The sequence below is a fragment of the Pyxicephalus adspersus genome, chromosome 2 (assembly GCF_032062135.1).
Source record: "Pyxicephalus adspersus chromosome 2, UCB_Pads_2.0, whole genome shotgun sequence".
In the NCBI taxonomy this organism is placed as follows: Eukaryota; Metazoa; Chordata; class Amphibia; order Anura; family Pyxicephalidae; genus Pyxicephalus; species Pyxicephalus adspersus.
In genome coordinates, this window is record NC_092859.1 from 121,131,505 (window position 1) to 121,150,235 (window position 18,731).

At 36.4% G+C, this 18,731-nt stretch overlaps 1 protein-coding gene across 1 annotated transcript; it reads left to right on the forward strand.

The window, feature by feature from the left end:
* Positions 1–2,786: 2,786 nt before the first annotated feature.
* Positions 2,787–18,581, forward strand: LOC140322168 (uncharacterized). Its single transcript, XM_072398777.1, has 13 exons — positions 2,787–2,875; positions 3,971–7,266; positions 8,667–8,731; positions 9,943–10,100; positions 11,207–11,334; positions 11,774–11,832; positions 13,091–13,227; positions 13,309–13,433; positions 14,063–14,118; positions 15,025–15,179; positions 16,678–16,787; positions 17,367–17,489; positions 17,899–18,581. The coding sequence occupies exons 2-13, from the start codon at positions 4,072–4,074 to the stop codon at positions 17,902–17,904; spliced, it is 4,317 nt and encodes a 1,438-aa protein (XP_072254878.1). The 5' UTR covers positions 2,787–2,875; positions 3,971–4,071; the 3' UTR covers positions 17,905–18,581.
* The last annotated feature ends 150 nt before the right edge of the window (positions 18,582–18,731 follow it).

Below are 18,731 nucleotides of genomic sequence, written 5' to 3' on the forward strand. Positions count from 1 at the left end.
ATTGCTAGCTCATTTTGACCAAACCTCATTGTTACATTAAAATGTGAAAAATACTTGCAAGTGTTAGTATGAGATAATATTTTGTATATTACCAGTTGCTTTCTTTCTCATGTCCCATCAGGGCAGAACAGCCATAACTTTCATCTTATCAGGTCACTCCCATCCCAATAAGTGTGGGAAGGTGGACACAAGACCCAAGGGCACAGACCAGACCGTTTACACAAATCCTCCTGTACATCCCTAATACCTGTATTCAGTATTCCATGTTTGTGTATTTAACTTGCTAAAAAAGAATAATTCTTAGGCAGCTCTCTAGTGAAATAATCAGAAAGCCTTACCATTCCTGATACACCCGGTAGAGAATTGTTCTGGCCCATGAGTTACAATAGCAGTAATAGATTCTCTCCCAGGGAATGTTTCAGTGAATGTCAGATTCCCTGCTTTATAAACAGACCTGAGTATACGCTTATGAGCATAAAAAATGTTCAGAACAATGAATATTACCTTCACAATAAATTCAAAATCCATTTGTATTGCATTCAATACAAAATAACTGTATTGAATGCAATACATTGGATTTATATGGGTAAAAGCAGTACATTGTTTTCAAGAACATTTATTTTACAGTATATATAATAGTATGAGTATATATATTTTTTAAATTAAAAAAATACACACACACATATATATATATATATTTTTTTTTTTATTTTTTTAATTATTTAATTTATTATTTTTACATGATTTTGTGTTTCAAACTTTATTATACTCATACTATTACTTTATACTGTAAAATGAATTTTCATGAAAAACAATGTACCGCTCTTTGACATATAAAACCGGAAAGAAATGTACAGCTAGGGAGGTTAAATAGGGGTTGCAAATGACAAACAAATACAGACAGTGACAATGGAGGAGAGGACCCTGCCCTGAACAGCTTACAATCTAGTAGATGGGGGAATTCACACACAATTGGATGGGATTGTATGTTATGTGTTAACTGTAAAACAGCTCAGTCCACACTCTGCACTCCACACTGCAAACAAACTTGCTCCACTTTGCATTTTTAAAGTGCATTGTGCAGCAATGCAAGATCTTTCCTGATCACTGTTTCTGTGTGGTGCATGGCAATACATTCCTACAGTGGCATTTGGGGGGCTAATAACAATAAACGGCAACCCAGCATTGCTGTGAGTTGTGTACTGAAATAATGCAAGCACAAGGAAATGTGTACATTAAAACAAAGAATAACTGTGAATGAAACCAAATTCAAGCCTTTGTGGTAAAGTGTGTGAAACAAATTGTGTGCATTGGTGTGTCTTGGATCTATTTATTCTGAATGACACCCAACAAACTTCCCAACGTACTTGTGTTGCAATGCGCCCAAGTGCATGATAACATACATGGTAAAAGCCTATTGTAACTTGTGCATTTTGGTGGTCCAAGGCTTCTTTATTTAGCATAGAAATGTAAATGGACCCTTAGTACTCCAAATACCAAAATCCTACCATCACAATAAGAAATATTTGTAACACAATTAATTAATATTTGTAACACAAAGATTCTCACTGGCATTCAATTCATTTTGCGCATTCAACAGATATCATGCCAGCATATGGCATGCATGTCCACAAAATAAAAAGTTGCACCTTAAAAGAATTGTGTTTTTTTTTTCTTTTGGCAGAAAACATATCTTGTTTTGCATGTCAAAAATTCAACCCTGAAATAGGGCATACCAACTGGTACAGTTAAATGGACTACTTTTAAAGAGGTGTATTGCTGCAGCTTCATATGAAGGCAGACTTAGGGTGTATTTACACTCTCATGATCTATTCCAAGCATGTGCATCACCTTGTACTGCATTAAAACCTGCATAAAGAAACCAGTTACCGGCATGCACTGGCTGTATGACAACACACTGTATGAGTGGTGTGCATCAGCAATAACTACACCACCATGGGGCCACATAATGATGTGCATTGTAAGAACCTCCAGGCTTAATTATTGGGCCCAAAAAGATATGTCTCACCTTCTTTGCAGTATGTCATTGATAAGATCCAAATGAATAAAAAGCTTTTTATGTGCACAGGTTTTACAGTACTTTAATCAGCTGCTAATTTACTAAGTATCTCCAAGCAGAACTGCTTGTGTTGGCAAACCTCTAATGAAGATTAAAAAGGTATTTCTTTACCGGAGGCATTTATTCTGTGCAAGGGTGCAAAATGTTTTATTTTCTTTTTTTTTACACATTTGCTGCAAGAATGACACAGGGGTATTTCAATACATACACAGTGAAATTATTTACTTTTATTTTTCAGCTTTTCTGCCATAGATATTGGAGCAATGTGTATCACAGGCTATTGAAAATTTTTGAGGAGCTCTTTTTTTTTTTTTTATAAAATATGAAGTTGAAAGATAATATAGATCTCGTTAAGTGTGGTGACTGTCACTTTAAACAAGCAACTAGAAGTCTACTAAAGTTTTCTGGTAGTTTGACAGCAATCCTATTAAGATCCATGATAAAGCTCCCCAAACTTATGCATCAAAGCTGTTTGAAGTTTGCCAAACAGCTTTGCAAATGCTTACTGTACTCACTGTTCTTCCACATAAACAAAAGCCCATGTGAATATGACCTTACATGTTGTAAAAGGCTGTAGTAGGTTTGCTGCTGCATCATGATTTAGATTAGCTGACAGCTGTGTGATCTCTGCCCCACCTGACTTGAGTTTACTCTGCCAGTACACAGAAGGCATAAACACTGGAGGAGTAATGTTCTCCTTTCTTTGCTTTTCCATTGCAATCAGATTTTTAATTTGTGAGAGATCTTTATGGAGTTTATCAATTTTTTAGCTCTGCAGATTGTGTAAGGTTTATGGTGAGTTCCATAAAATACTCAATTGTTTTAAGTATTGCTGGTCTGCTAAAAATAAAAAATGTGACATTGTGCTTTTCCCATTGACAAGTGTTCAAGTTAACCTTGACTAAGAGAAATGCAACTTGCCTGTTTTTTAAGAGGCTTCTGGCTTTATTTCTATTAAATGAGAATCTGGAAAGTCAAAGAAAATCTTACCTCCTTTCTATATATCTGTTTTGGTTCCTGAACCTAAAGTACTGGGACATGGGAGCTGGGCAACTAGCATTTTATTGGTGGATCAGAATTGTTTCTTATACAATATGGTTGGTTTACAGCTGCTCTTCCTCCACATATTTTTTTTTTTTTTTGGTGTAAAAGTAGTATGTATTTGGTTTGCCGGAGAGGTTATAGCTGCAAAATCAACTGTGATCTGCCACTGTTACATTGTTCTGAGACTGATATTCATACAGTGGTGGATGAAGCCAACAATAGGCCCATGTTGGCTGAATAGGGTCCGTGACACACTTTGCACCTCCCTATGTCCACCCTTGTATTTATAAATTCTGCTGAAAATGCTGCTTTCCTGGCTACCTTGTGACTTCACTTTCATATGATTGTTTGTTTTGTCAGTGACACACTGCTAAGCATTTACTCTGTATGACAGGTGCCATGACATTGGCATTTTTAGAAGCAAAGATAAGCAATGGCAGCCTTTTACTTGTAGTTACTATAGTGTTTCATTAATTGTGGCTGACTATATAGTACATGTTTATGGTTTTTGGATGCTACTGCTACAATAAGGTAAATTCCTTTATGTGTGAACTGTCCTACTAACAAGTATTTTCCATAATGTGTAGCTGCAACAATTTTAGAAAGTAGTGTGTTTATGTGTGTGTGTGTGTATGTGTATATATATATATATATATATATATATATATATGTGTGTAAAAAATGATCTTTGGCCTGAAGATGCTTTACAAGCACCAGCATCTGGAACCTTTAAACATACAGGGAAATTATTATTTTTTTTTTTCCACCAAAGAAGCCCAGAGGATGTTGTAAGCCTTTGTCCAGAAAGTAAAAATCTAATGAACCTTATCTTTCTTCATGTTTCAGTATCTTGGTGAATAAGTTCTTCTAACATTTCCAAAAAAGCAGAAAGCTGGAATACACCTTGAATTGAGTGGCTCAAGCTGTGCTTCCCATTGTAAAAAAAAATGTATCCTTGGTTGCAGAGTCTGGTATTCTTCTATGCTATTATATGCGCTGGTGGCCATAGAAAACCGCCACTCTCCAATGATTTACTGAACTTTCAAACCGTTCAGGAAAAGTCTTTGAACTTGCTACAGTCATCCAGTGTAAAACAAATACCTCTCTCAAAGCTTCTGGTTGTGTCAGATGTACTGAGTAGCTACCAAGTGCCTGATCAGTATAGATATTTAATAGACAGAGAGTGGCCTAAGAGTAGATTGTTAAAAAGAGATGTGGAAAATAAGAATGGGCTTATAACTGCGTTGAAGCTACAGAAAGCCGTCAGAGAAGTTCTTGCTGAAAAAGAATCTTCTGCGCAGTCTGAAATGTTGGATTTTTGGTCGAGGGTCAGCAAAAGAATTGGTTTGCCATCACAGGTAAATGTAAGAAGCACTGGCTCTGGTGGTACCTCTACAATGCAGTCAGCAACTTCTTTGCCTTTCAGGACTACTCATACCTTTCATTATGAGAACACAAAAAATAGTGAAAAGTTAGAGACTTACACAGAAGGTACAACTTCATCTGCTTCTAGTAACACCTCTAATTTTAAACGTCTAACGTCAATCAACAGCCAAAGCTTGGTAACTCAAAAGCCTTCAAATTCCACTGCAAAAGGCAATTTCACCGTGGCAGCCAGTCGAGAATTCAAAAGCTCAACCCTAGGAAATATCATGACCTCTAATTTTAAGACTTCTGCTGGAAAACGGAGTTCAAGTAAAATCTCAACTGATTCCGGTTTGGTAAATCATGGAGCGACCATGGCAACAAACCTGTTTTCTTCAGTTAGGGAAACCTCATCTCAATTCAAGCATTCCATACTACAAAATGATCATACTTCGAGCACAATTTTTAGTGCAGCTAGTCTGTACACAAAACTTAGTTTGTCACCCAGCACTTCTGACATTCCAAGACTCTCTGTTTTTCCCTCAACAAAAGAAGCTTCAAGAAATACAGTTACATTTACCTCAAATAACAAATTTAGTGATCAAGTCACAAGCACAAAAGAAAAATTGGTTCAATTTTCTCAGGTGGAGAACACATCTGTAAATGCCTTTATATCTTCATTGATGCCCATCAAATCTGTCTATCCTGTAACACAAATAAGTTTTTCTCATAAATCCACTGGTACGGGAACATCTGAGAGTGCAGGTAATGTGGAGTCAGCAAGCACTGAAAGGACATTTCTTAGCCCTACCTTATATCCAAAACTTTCCAGTTCTACAGAGAAAAGCATTGAATCAACAGAAGCAGTGTCATTTGAAACTGATTATGAAATGCTTTCCAGCATTACTCCTTTACCCATTTCGGGAAGCCAATATCCAGCATGTGAACTGAAAGTTCGTAATGTAACAACTACTTTGCAGACACCTCTGACAAAGCAGACTGTCGATGAAAATATTAAAAGTGTTGATTCATTTAGAGAAAAGACATTGCTTAACCCCAAAAATGAAACGGAATTACCTAGCACAATGGCGGTTTCTGCCTTTGCAGACTCATACACTACTGAACCAAAGGAAGAATCCAGTTTTGCATCTCCCTCATTTTTATTAGAAGAATATTCTTCTGAGCCAACAGAGTTAGATACTTCAGATTTGTCTGTATCCCATGAACCAACAGAATTCCCAAGCTCAACAACGCTTTACTTATCAGACTCCATCTTTCATGATGTATTCGATAGAAATGTGAATTCAAACCATATGGCCTCATCTATGTCCAGTACAAGTAGTTCTACAGGCTTGCCATTTTGGCTGAGCAAGTCTGAGCCTTCTACAATACCATCATTGATATCTGCAAGTACCAAGCAATATAATGGCATCTCTAAGCCCTCTGTTACTACTGACACAATCAAAAAGCTTAGTGGCACAAATATAAACCATCAGCCTGACCCTGCTGCCACTACAGAAAAACCTATTTCTACCAGCTTAGGGGAAAAAACATTGCAGACTAAATCCACACCTGGAGCAATGCAAATCATGGATTCCATGAGGCCCACTGAGTCCTTAAGACCATTTTCCATTGATAAATATTCCTCAGTTACCCCTTCTATTACGTCTTTACCGGCCCGTACCACTTTGCGAACCAAAAGAAATGTGACATTTCAGACTGCAGTTAGTTATCAAGAGTCTAAAATTTCTACTTTGCGACCAAAATCAAGTTTTTTTTATTCCTTGACCCCCATCACTCCACAAGACCAAGGAACTCTCAGCACTGACCATGAAAAACCTACGATTTCCCGGTCAATTGCTTCTACTTTTACCTTAGATCCTCTCTTGACAATATCCCAGTCAAGAAACAAAACTACGATAAGTTCTGAAACCTTTGATAGAACATCTGAAAGGACCTCCAAAATGTCTTCTACTAAAATATGGATACGCCATTCTTCAGTTGACAACCCTTTAACATCTACTTCTTTTATTGGAACAGAAAGATCAGCAGCACTTCAAACTGCATCTAATTGGGAAGGCCTTAATTCTACCATACCATCAAAATCTAGAATCTTGTATTCCACTTCCTACCTCAGTCCACAAAGCCAAGTATCCCGGTCAAGAAACAAAACCGCTATAAGTTCTACTAGTACATCAGGCAGCACTTCTCAAACATATTCCAAAATCTGGCATCCTCAATCTTCAGTTGCCTCTTTAAATTCTACTATTTTTGTCACTCAAAGAGGTCCAAGACGTCTAACACTGTCTAAACGTCCAAACTATTCTATTTCTACCACAACACTAAAATCTAAGATCTTTAATTCCTCAACACAAATTCCTCAACGAAGCCAAACCATTCCGACACGTGTGAGGTCTACTCTTACTCGGTCTGTTACTTCCACTTTAAAGCCTGCCTTGACAGTGTCTCAACCAAGAACTAAAATAACTACATATACAAGCTCTACTAAAACAATTGGGAAGACGTTGGAGGTGCCTGGTCTAAAAATTTGGATGCCCCCGTCAGATATAATTCCTACCAAATCTACTACTTCAACCAGCACTATGAGCAGGGGCCTTCTAGATATCCAGACAACTCATCAGTCCATGCCATCATCCAAACCAGATGTTGTTGCAGTGCCATTAGCCTTTCATCTTACTGGTGTCTCATACAGTGAGCAGCTTAGTAACCGTACAACTGATGAGTACAAGAGACTGGAAAGGGAAGTAAAACTTGTGGTAAGTAAAGATACCAGTTCATAGATATGTTAATGTAATAGTATTGCTTAAAGTAAATCTAAAGCCAAACTCCTAAACTTTAATCTCTCATAAAAGATTTTACTTTTTTAACTTTTTTTGTGCTGGTTGATATAATGTTTTGAATTCACTTGAATGTTCAGGTTTTTTTAATGGGTTTAGAAACTTCCCCTAAAGTTTTCTCATACATTTGCCCCTTCCCCCTTGGGTAGGCCAGGCATATGTTATTCTCCTTTGAGAAAAATGGCCTGAGTGTAACTGACTGAGAATAATTGCAGTGATTTTATGATTATAAGTTTCCATAATTATCTGTAGGAGAGAATGTATCTCTGGAAATAGTGTAAAAAAAAAGTACATGTATATTTTAGACTTTAGATCTGTGCAACTCTCACTAGTCAGTAGGGTGCTGTACATGGCATCCTGAAAATGCCCATGTGTGATCCATATAGTCTCTGAATTAAAATCCAATAAACATAGAGTAAGCCAAGGACACAATGACTGGAAGGGAAATGGCTTGATTATATTGCATGTCTGTCCACCGGGAAATGATGCAAGCTCTTTCTGTTTTGCTGTAGTTTCCAACACAAACTGGGGTTGATTTGAAAAGTGAAATCAATCTATAGCAAAGGTGATATCACTTAGCTCAATAAATGTGATAAAACTTCACTGAGAATACCCAATACATTTCAAGAATATCTAAAAGAATTTTTGCTTGAACACGATTGGGTGGTTGAAGTTAATAAAGCTTTTACCACATTACTTGTAAGGAGTTACTTCACTTTGCTATGTGTACTATTCCTATATATTCCTTTAGTAAATTAACCACACTGAGAAACTCACATTGTGCAGTGAAATCAGAATGAGTTATTTAGAGTACAGGAGAGGAGCGTGTACAACTGTGCATAGGTATAGGTAGGGCTGGAATTATGGATTAAAATCTATAAAAACTTTAGTTATTCTGAGATTGGGTTATTGATCTGCTCTATGACTAACATCAGACTACAGCTCTTCCTTTACGTAGATGTGTGTGTGAAATATATATATAATGTGTGTGTGAAAGTGTGAACAATGACATGCAGAGCTAGCCTTTAGTAGATATTACAAATTTTTAAACACTGTTAAAAAGGCCCATATAGCAACCCAGGGCAATTAGTTTCTTCTTTTTTATCATTCATTCATTCAACTTTTGCATGTTTAATGCAATGTAACATTCAGCTACTGTAGGTTGATAGTGTTTACTTTTATTCAATTTATTGTATTTAAAAAGCCAAAGCATATTTGCAAACTATATGTAATCTGTGTCATTGTGATTGTAGTGATTAAACGCTTGTTTTCATAAATATTTGGTATATCATTGTATAAACTTATTTATCCTTCTATAGCTAAATAAAGTTTTGGCTACCAAATACCAGCAAGAATATGTACAAGCAGAAATACTTGGGTTTTCGTAAGTATTTTTATTAATACCTTTTCTCCTTATTTTATTTCACTTTCACCTACTTACTAAAAAATGTATTTACAATGTTATATCAGCATCTTGTGGTAGGACATATTATTGCAATAACTAAATGTTTGTTGGTGTGGGTGAACTTTAGCCAATTTTGGGAAGTATGCACAATTTACTTGCTGATTATGCTGCACACTCTAACTTTAACTGGAGTTCATTTTTTGTGTATTCTTTAATTTACACAAATACTCTTCTTTAATAGCTTGCTTAACTATTGATCATGTCTTTTCTTACATTTGCTTTTATAGAGCCATATGATTCTATTATAAATTTTTGTTGTTAAAAGAAGTTATGTTAAAAAACTTTTTACTAACTATACTACTCCCCTTTTGTACCTGCTACACCAAGAGATACTTTATGAAACAGATCTAAAAAGAGGTGTGTGATAATTAGAAGTTTTGGTATTAATATGGAATTGTTGGGCCAACTTCTGACATTTTAAATATAATGAATCACTGAAAGTTTCCAAATGCAAATTAACCAGATTCAGATGCCTGATTATTATGGAAACCAATGTGGGCAGTTAAAATATTTATTTTTGGCTGCGGTTATGTTGAGGTTTTTTTAGGGCACTCTGTGCAATCAAAAACCCATTGTGTAGCTGTGCAGCTGTCAAACTTATACTGCCTTTTTAGTATCTTATTTAACACAATTGCTCACCTACTACTTGTCATAACCCTCCTTACATGGACACATGGTTTCCACTGTACTACAGGAATGCTCTAAAATGTGGCTATCTATCGTACATTGAGTAATTTATGAAGCAGCAAATCTGACATTCACTGAAACATTCACTGGTGGAAAATCTTCCAGGCCCATGTTTTTCAATAGCAGTAATTGATTCTGCACAAAGAAAGGTTTTGGTAAATGTCAGATTCACTGCTTTATAAATAGACCCCTGGGCGTCACATCTGGTTACCCTACCACTTGTTGAATTGACAAATGAGTGGAAATGAGAGATAGTGCATTGTGAAAGGCTATTTCATTTGAAGAAACTGGTATTCTGTATACCATTTTGCGTCCCTAAACTCTTTGAATTCACTAATCGATAATAAACTTGATGGCTTTTAGAATTTTCCTTGTTAGTTTTATATTCAATTTGATTGATTATGGAAAAAGTGCAAAGTGTAACTTTTTTTTTTTTATTTTAGCAATGGTTCAGTTGTTGTGGACAGTAGAATTGTATTTGGCAGCCGCTCATCCACCCCAAGCGGCTCGGATATAGTGAGGACCATCCTTTCTGATAATTCCGCAACAAAACAAAATGTTTTTGGGTGGAACATTAATACATCTACTGTGGAGTGCCAAGGTATGCTAAGTGCATTTTTCAAATTTTTTAATTTTTTTTTTTTAATTACAGTGGTGAGAATACAGGGTGGAACAGGTCTGACACAAGGGTCAGTTCTTGGACCGGTTCTCTTTTCTCTGTACGGTAGTCTCATATCCTCCTCTGGCTTACAGTGCCATCTGTATGCGCTATCTGTCCACCCCTGACCTGTCTCCTTCAGTCCTGGATAAGGTCTAATGCTGCCTGTCAGCCATCTCATCATAGATGTCTGACAGATTTCTGAAACTTAACCTGGATAAAACCCATCATCTCTCTTCCTCCACCCCCCACATTCCAAATGCCCCCCCGACATATTCCTAAGCACGTCTTGGCATCAATTTTGATTCTGCCCTATCCTTTACCTTCCAAAATAGAACGCTACCAGGTTCTTTCTCACCTACGCAACCTCTCTGCTCCTACCTGTCCCCAGAGACCACCAAACTGTACACGCTCCTATCATCTCTCGCCTGGACTACTGTAGCCTCCTCCTCTCTGGAATTCCACTAACCCGACTCTCTCCTCTACAATCTATTATGAATTCTGCAGCTAGATTTATCCATCCTTCCCAATGCTTTTCTACTGCATCTCTTTGTAATTCTCTTCATTGGCTTCCATTTCATCTTAGAATCAAATCCAAGCTCCTGTGCTTTGCCTTCAAATCCCTCCAAAGTTCTTCTCCCACTTACATTTCTGACCTGGTAGAAAAACATGCACGAATAAAAGACTTTTCTAGAGCTGCCCCAATTCTCTGGAATGGTCTTCCTCGTCCCATTCGGCTTGTTCCTACTTTAAAACCACACTCAAAACCCATTTTTTTTTTTCAAACTTGCCTCCCCTTTGTCTTCTGTGTCTTAAAAATCTCCATTCTTCTCACCACTCCATATCCCCCCTCCTAGATTGTAAGCTCTTCTGGGCAGGATCTTCTCCTCCTCTGTCATAGTGCTGCGTGATATGTCGGCACTATATAAATACTGTTTATTATCAATAATAATAATATTATAATTTGGTTTCTGGGACTTTAGTAGTAAAATCTGAATTCTATATTGGGTAAAGCACTTAGTTTAATTCATAAATTGTTTCTTTTTTAGGATATTCACCAAGGAACCTGGAGCATGAATCTTTGTCTATCTATTTTGTTGTTCTCCATTTTGGATTTATTGCCATTTCACCAAATTATCAAGACACGCAAAATTACTTGGAGGGTTTACAAAAGGAGGTACAAAAGGATTTCCATACTATGTTTTTGGTCTATGTATATGGTACCCACTAAAGTAGTCTAGGTTTCTCAGCCATGTTTTCAGTAAGGCCTGCAAATGTCTTGTATGGAGCATGTAACTCGGTAACAACCATGTAAGACCATTACTTCTGGAGATTATTAGAACAAACTATGAAAACTATCAAACTGTCCGACCAATAACTCTGCCTATACTTTATAAGAACTTTACCCAAGGAAGATTTTTCCTAAACTTGTACCGCAATCATGGTGTTCTCATTTATGCTATGCTATAATTACTACAGTAGTCTTGTTTTGATTTTATGATGATGGGTGGATAAGTGTATTGCCAAAAATATTCATCAATTGTTTGACACATATTCCAGTATTGTATAATGTATTGGCCGATATGTGATACTAATATGCTCTACTATATTTGCAGATGCTGCGTACTATAAATGTATCCTTTCCCATTACCAATATTTCCTTTTCCAAAATTCGGTAAGTGATCTGTTCTAAGCTTAATTACTTTAAAACATAAAGCAGTCTCCATCAGAAGAAGTTCATATAAAAATATCTTCTAGGATGGGGCTACTGAAAACTTCCAATTCATGAAGAGCTAAATGAACACTTAAATTACAAAATAAAACATTTTCATTTACATGAAAAGCCCGGTAAATGCCTAGGTTTTTTGTATGACTTAAAAGGGTGCCATGGGCTCCATTTGTAAAACAGGAAATCAGACCTTCCCTCATATATTCCCTTGTGGGAATCTTCCAGGTCCCTGTGTTTAGATTCGCACAAGGTAATGTTTGAGGGAATGTCAGATTGCCTGTTTTTTTAAATGGCGTCCCAAATGATTCTGAAGGTTGCAGAAATTGCTTTATCTACCCTTGTTTTTTTCATTAAAACGAAGACCGAGGGGGGCAAAAACAATAAAGCCAAAATTCAATAATCGCCTTAATGAACTACACTACCCTAAATGCATTCTCTTGGAAAAGTATTTGTAGCTCATTGGGTAAAATTGAGTTTGACTGAACCCATTCATTTGGTTGAAACCTTTCGGTTCATATTTGCTTGCGCATTATGTGTATGTGAAAACTTGCATAACCCTCGACGACCTCCAACCTTAAAATTACTTTTCCCTGGTACCACCCAATTTCCCAAAAATAAGACGAAGATAAGCCCTAGCCTGAAAATAAGTATATATATATATATATATATATATATATATATATATATATATATATAGAGAGAGAGAGAGACAAGAGGTGCTCATTTTAAGAAAAGTGGTATTGCTAGACATGAGAAAATTGGGGCCAATAGTTCTAAAGGAGATGGAGTCACAGGAAATTCAAGAATGGATTTCAGTGTTTGGAGAGTTATGATGATGATCCAGAATGTGATGAATGACATGACTGTATTTGAATAAATGATGATTTTTTTTTTTTTGTTCAAGACTAAATGTTCATTGTTCATGAAAAAAAGACGTCCCCCCAAAGTAAGCCCCAGTGCATTTTGTGGAGCAAAAATTAATATAAGACACTGTCTTATTTTCAGGGAACAGGGTAGTTGTAATCTTGGAATATCTACATGAATTGGTAACTATTGTAATTGTTTGTAAGAATCAGTGAGATTTTAGTATTTTTTAATTTTTATCTAATTGCTTTTTTTTTCGTAAATGATCTGTGTGTATAAATATAACTTTATTTTTATTCTTTTCAATCTTTGATCTTGGTGGGGTTATTTTGCAATTCAGGGATCTCCATGGAGACCTTGAAGTCAAAGGGATCTTATACATGCAATCGAGAACTTTCACGGATGTCCAGGTTCTTTTATCAACCCTTATCCCCCTTGCAAATGGATCTGTGGACCTTCGTTCAATAGCTGTGGATGGTTTGTATCCTCCTTTTATGAAACATTTTTAAGTGGTTTCTTCACTTTTGGTTTTGTTCAATGTATGTTTTTTTTTTCTAGGCATGCATAATGAGTTACAAATTTATCCTTTTAATTTTCGCATAACAAACGAACAGTTCAAGGTAACTTTGCTGGATATGGCCTCCCCGGAGTCCCAGAAGCTTAGCATGGACCTGTCAAAATCCGTAAGTTGATGTTAGACTTCTTTCCATGCACCTATTGCTGGTAATTGAGAACTGTACACACAATAATACTTTGACATGAAAGCCCCTGAAGAAACCTAAATACCCTAACAATTTCCCCTCCTGTCTCCAATCTTTTGATCCTCCTCTTCAAGAGACCCTGTTGCCATATTTTATTTTAATATTCAATATTGAGTGTTCAATATCGTTTCGGCATGTTATTTAAATTTTGAAGCCCCCCAAGTATAGACTTTCAGTAGCCTTAATATTGCTGTCATGCAATTAAACTAGTATTCCCTTTGCTACTCTCCCAGTTTCTACATAAAACACACTGCGAGTCAAGTAAACTATACAAGAAAAGGGCTGCATGTATTTAAAATACTTGATAATCCTATGCTGGGAGCTTCCTAGTTTTCTAAAAATAAATTTTAAATACCTAAATACCATTTTTTTGTCTTCTACAGAATATAAAACAATAGATGTGCTAGGACACAAACAGCCATATTCTTTCAGTGCACATCAATGGCTAATTTTAGATATGGTGCTGCAGTTCGTTTACACAAAGAATGGATCACTAGCAACATCTTTTTACAGTTTAAATGTTCTTCAAAGATTTTTCTTTTCCTCTTTAGATAGAACTGGCATTGCGAGACTCAAATCTTCTCCAGGTGGTGGTCCGAGAATTCTAGTGAGTGTCTTGATGTTTTAAGTCGTTTTCAGAAAAGTTTGTTGTGTTTTTTTTTTTTCACAATCTAACATCATTGAAGCCCTTAAAATATTTTTTCAAATCTCCCCCAACCCCTGCTACAATTTCTTCTTTCTTTTAATTTACTGTTTAATAATGTAATCCGTAAATTGTAGAAGCTTTAAAGGAAAAAAGTACTTGGCATTCCTTGGTGGGAATTAATTACTTCCATTGTAACATGTTGACCTGGAAGTTCCCACAAGAGAATGTTTGAGGGAATGTCTGATTTGCTGTTTTTATCAAGTGTTTCTTCAAAATAACGAAATAATAATGGCCTTAAAAGAAACTTGCATTTAATGTCGGTGGTACGTTTTTCTTGTTCCAGGACCTGCTTTACAGGATCTATCTAGAAATCAAACAATCTTTGGAAATCTGTCACCAAACTCTTAACACATAAATATGCATAGATTTGATGTTAAATGGAGTTGGATATGGTTATCAAAGGACACCTGGTGACCATTATTGTTCCCTCCTCCCCATTTAAAACCCAAAAACATTTTTACTGATGTATATGATGCCAATGACAAATGGCCTTCGTTTCAAAATGAAGCGAACATGTAGCATGGTTAGGTCATCATAAATTCTGGCGTGAATGTATGAAATATCCAGTTCTACTTGACAGTGCATTGCCAGCACCAACAAGACCCAAAACTTGTAGAGGAGGCCAAGAGTGGTGCTGCACAAATCATTTTTCCAACTCTAATATATTTAGTAAAATGTTATTGCCCTCATTTGTATATGGATAGGCGGAACTTGTTGACTTTCATTTGTGTAACAGGAAATGAAGGTTTGGATTTGTTTTGAATCCATGTGCAGTGTTCAACTTGTGTTTTATTCTATTTGATTTAGTAGCGGCTCTGTAGTGTGCAAAGGGGACTTAATGTACCGGTTTCCAGCTCCAGGCAGTAGGGAAGTATTAAAACAATTTCTTCAGGCTCGGACATCTGAGGACATGTTGGGCTCTTCAAACTTTAAAGTGGATTTTCAATCTGTAAACATTGGAGGTAGGAGATTTTATTTTTGTGACCCTCAGACTCTTGAATCAATTTTAAGATGTAATAGGTGTACGCTGACCAACCCCATAACATTTTGTGTATTCCTTTTAAGTTTGTGCCTTCTGTGTGTACGGCATCTCACAAATATAGATTTATTTATACCCAGCAGTCTGAACTCAATACTTTTTTTAAAAGGTCCTTTCTAAACATGAAGACCCAGGAGTCCATGGATGGCTTTGAGTTACATATCTGTCATCCTTAAATTATGTATGGCCTCTTTTTTAATGGGGAACATATATCACGATCTGTTTTATTCCACTACCATGCCTCATTCATAAAGATTAGAGTAGTTCTCTGTATGTAGCCAGACTGCATGGATGAAAGGAATAGGGTTTGCGTTTGCTGCATATGGGGTTTAAGGCTTACATTTCCAGTAAATCTTAAGCAGTATTCAGTGTACCAAATTGTTTTCCTCTGCCAGATTTTTCAGTTGTGGTCTTCAGGTTTAGACTGGCCAATGATGTGGGGCTTTGTGACACAACAATTCACTACAAAAAAAAGTGGGGTTCTCCTTTTTCAGTGTGTGTTGGAATAATTTAAGGGGAGTTTCCAGCCTGTGTATAGATAGCTGGTTGCTTTTGCTGTTCTAAGTTGTATTAAATTACTGTGAATTGCAGTGTGATGAGCTTCATATTCCTTTGTACCCTCTGACAGCTTGATGTACCCTGTGGTAAACATTAGGGGGGTCTAGTTTATGAAGTTCTCCTTTTTCGTGAGTTTGTCACATAGGCTACACCATTTTGGCAGGTACCAAGTAACCAATATTTTGCCTTCTGTAGTCCCTGTCCCATCATGTGGGATGTAAAGTGTCTGTATATCATACTATAGTTTTATGAATTTATCATGTGTAAATATAGATATCAGGTGGTTGCACTTCTATAAAACCAACAAGGAGCATTTGAGTGCATTTTGACTGCTGTCATTTTTATTCATAGTCACAGAAAAGCATATCATTCTGGAAACCTACTATTAAGGTGAAATGCCTATATGAAGTTTAAGAACTATGTTCCATGAAATACTGCCTTACATGGGCAATTGGGGGGAGTAGAGTAGATGGTAAATTTTCCTAAATACCTGTTAGCTTGTAATTTTCATCACTTCCAATGTGTGTCCAGTGTGTCTCTGAAGCAGAAAAGGATATATCTAATAAGTATGAAAAGGGCAATAACTTGTACATCAATCCTGTGATAACATTTCAGTTTTGGCTGATGATATCCTTTATCATATAGGGATTTCCAATTAAACTAGCAATAATAAACATTTCTATAAGCAATAGGATGTAAAAATTTCCTTCTGAATAGGCTACCTAGGTCAATGTACAGGTTTAGGTCAGTCAGTATCTGGACCTGATCAAAATATGATAAAGATATTGTATATTGGAAATTAAATTTTTTGGTTTCTTGAATTCTCCTGAATAATTATAATTTTTCTGGGCTTTCAATTTTAGACTCCACGTCAAGCCCTTATAATGAATATCTGGATTTCCCTGGCTACGCTGTGGCTATAATTGTGATGTGTGGACTCTGCATCTTGATCTTTCCCATACTGGTCTACGTGGTAAGTTGCTGAAAAGATGCCTTTTACTGGTAAGTGACCCCATGTGCATTTGCAACAGTCTGACAATCTTTCAATATCTGCCCACATGTTTTCAAAGCTGTACAGTTTGCCTCCAAAGAATTATTTGTTAGAAGTTTCCATACAATTTCCCAAGGCTACCTTGGTCATACGAGGGTATGTGAATATACAGGACTATATCAAGCAACATTGTGTGTTCAAAATGAACTACAAATGGCTTAACAAGCAGTACATTAACTTTATAGGCAAGTGGTATTTCGTCTCTGTGAAGACATTGGGTACTAGGACTACAAATTTTCCAATTGAAGCCTTCCAAGCAGCTATATCTTTTTCTTCCATTATCCTGTTGCATCTACACTGAATTTACATTGAAGATTAGAAGGTTGGCTGCCAAGTCACTGATGTGTAAGGGGTGCAGGGTGAGCTGAGCCACTGTTATAGCATTAAAATGCTCCTCTGAACTGTGAGCAAGAAATGTTCCAGGATCCTTTAGATCGGTGAGAGCTTGTTTCAATTATTGTATAGGAGTAGGTAATGTTTTTTTTTTTTTTTTTTTTCCAGTGCTACAAGACCCGAATGCTTGGCCATAGGAACAAAGCAACTATCCGTCAGCCGCATGATCCAGATCAGCAAGGTCACCATTTTGAAATGGATAACCAGGCATTCAGAGCATCCATAGAACAGGTAGTTTTATTCTGTTTTCCCTAAAGTACTCCCTAAAAATGTTCTACCTAGGATGAGCTCTACAAAACCATTTTATCCAAAGTGGCAGTCGAGCACCAAGCAAAAATGTAAAGATATGCATTGGTAAAGGAAAAAAAAAAAAAGGCATAGTTAAACTTGATGTCGGTATAGGAAAGCGAGAATGAAAATGTTTAATTTGTATGTTCATTTACTTGAAGCCACTGGATCAAAGATGATGGCTGTGTATCTTTAGACCCCTCTCCACCTTCACCTCCAATCACTTCTGTCCCAGTGATACCCTATAGCATCCACATATAAGGTTTAGGAAGTAATAGTTCTGGTCTTGAAAAGGACTGCATATTGAAAAACTGGGCTGCTTGCTTACTGTCTATCCTTTTCTCCTTAATAGCCATAGTGAATATAAAAAAGAATTCTTACAGTCACGGAAATCTAACTGAAGCAGAGAAACCGAAGATGGTGGATCGGCTATGAAATTCTCTGGAAGCAGCCATGAGATGGAGCCGTACTTTTCACTCCGGCGGTATTGGCAGGCTATCTGCTACACACCTGGCAAATGTGGGGGCTAGATGGCGATTCTAATGAATTTTAAAGGAGAAGGACTTTTTGATCTATAACAGATAGAAGTTTTGTGTTATAGTGAAGAAGATATTTCAATGGTCACAGTGCACCTTTCTTATGTTTGTTTTTTTTTTTTTTTGTTCTAATTTGTACACCTTGGTGCAGACTTAAGCCTAAAAGAACCTTTGGAATGTTTGTGTATATCTAGTGCCCTGAAGAACTGTAACATACTGTATTGCTATGCAAATGTCATGAGCAGTTCTTTTGTAGGTGTGGAATGGTAAGTTATAATTGTGAAAACAAAATTGATCTGTATGATTGGTTTTGCATCCTATGGAAAGGTGGTTGGCTTTGTTTTCAATCTAAGAAAAAGAGGAAAAAAAGTAAACCTGTGTGTGATGCATCACGACTTCATGTTTTGTAAGGTGGTGGTACAAGCTATATTTTATTGGTTTTATGACAAAACTGAATGCTATTATTTTATTTCTATTGTGAATTAAATAAAAAAAGGAACATGGTATTGTTTTTTTGTTTATTTCATATAGATTGAAAAGGCAGTTTACAGTTTTCATATACAAGCTGTAAAATCCAAATTTGTACAGAAGTTTAAGCAATAATTATTGCTAGTTTAATTTTTTTCCACCCTTTTTAGCATATGCCTTT

Coding starts and splice junctions, on each gene's coding strand:
- LOC140322168 (XM_072398777.1), top strand. CDS start 4,072: ATGTATCCTTGGTTGCAGAGTCTGGTATTCTTCTATGCTATTATATGC. Junction 11,833..13,090: donor ATTTCCTTTTCCAAAATTCG/GTAAGTGATCTG, acceptor TTTGCAATTCAG/GGATCTCCATGGAGACCTTG. Junction 14,119..15,024: donor GTGGTGGTCCGAGAATTCTA/GTGAGTGTCTTG, acceptor TATTTGATTTAG/TAGCGGCTCTGTAGTGTGCA.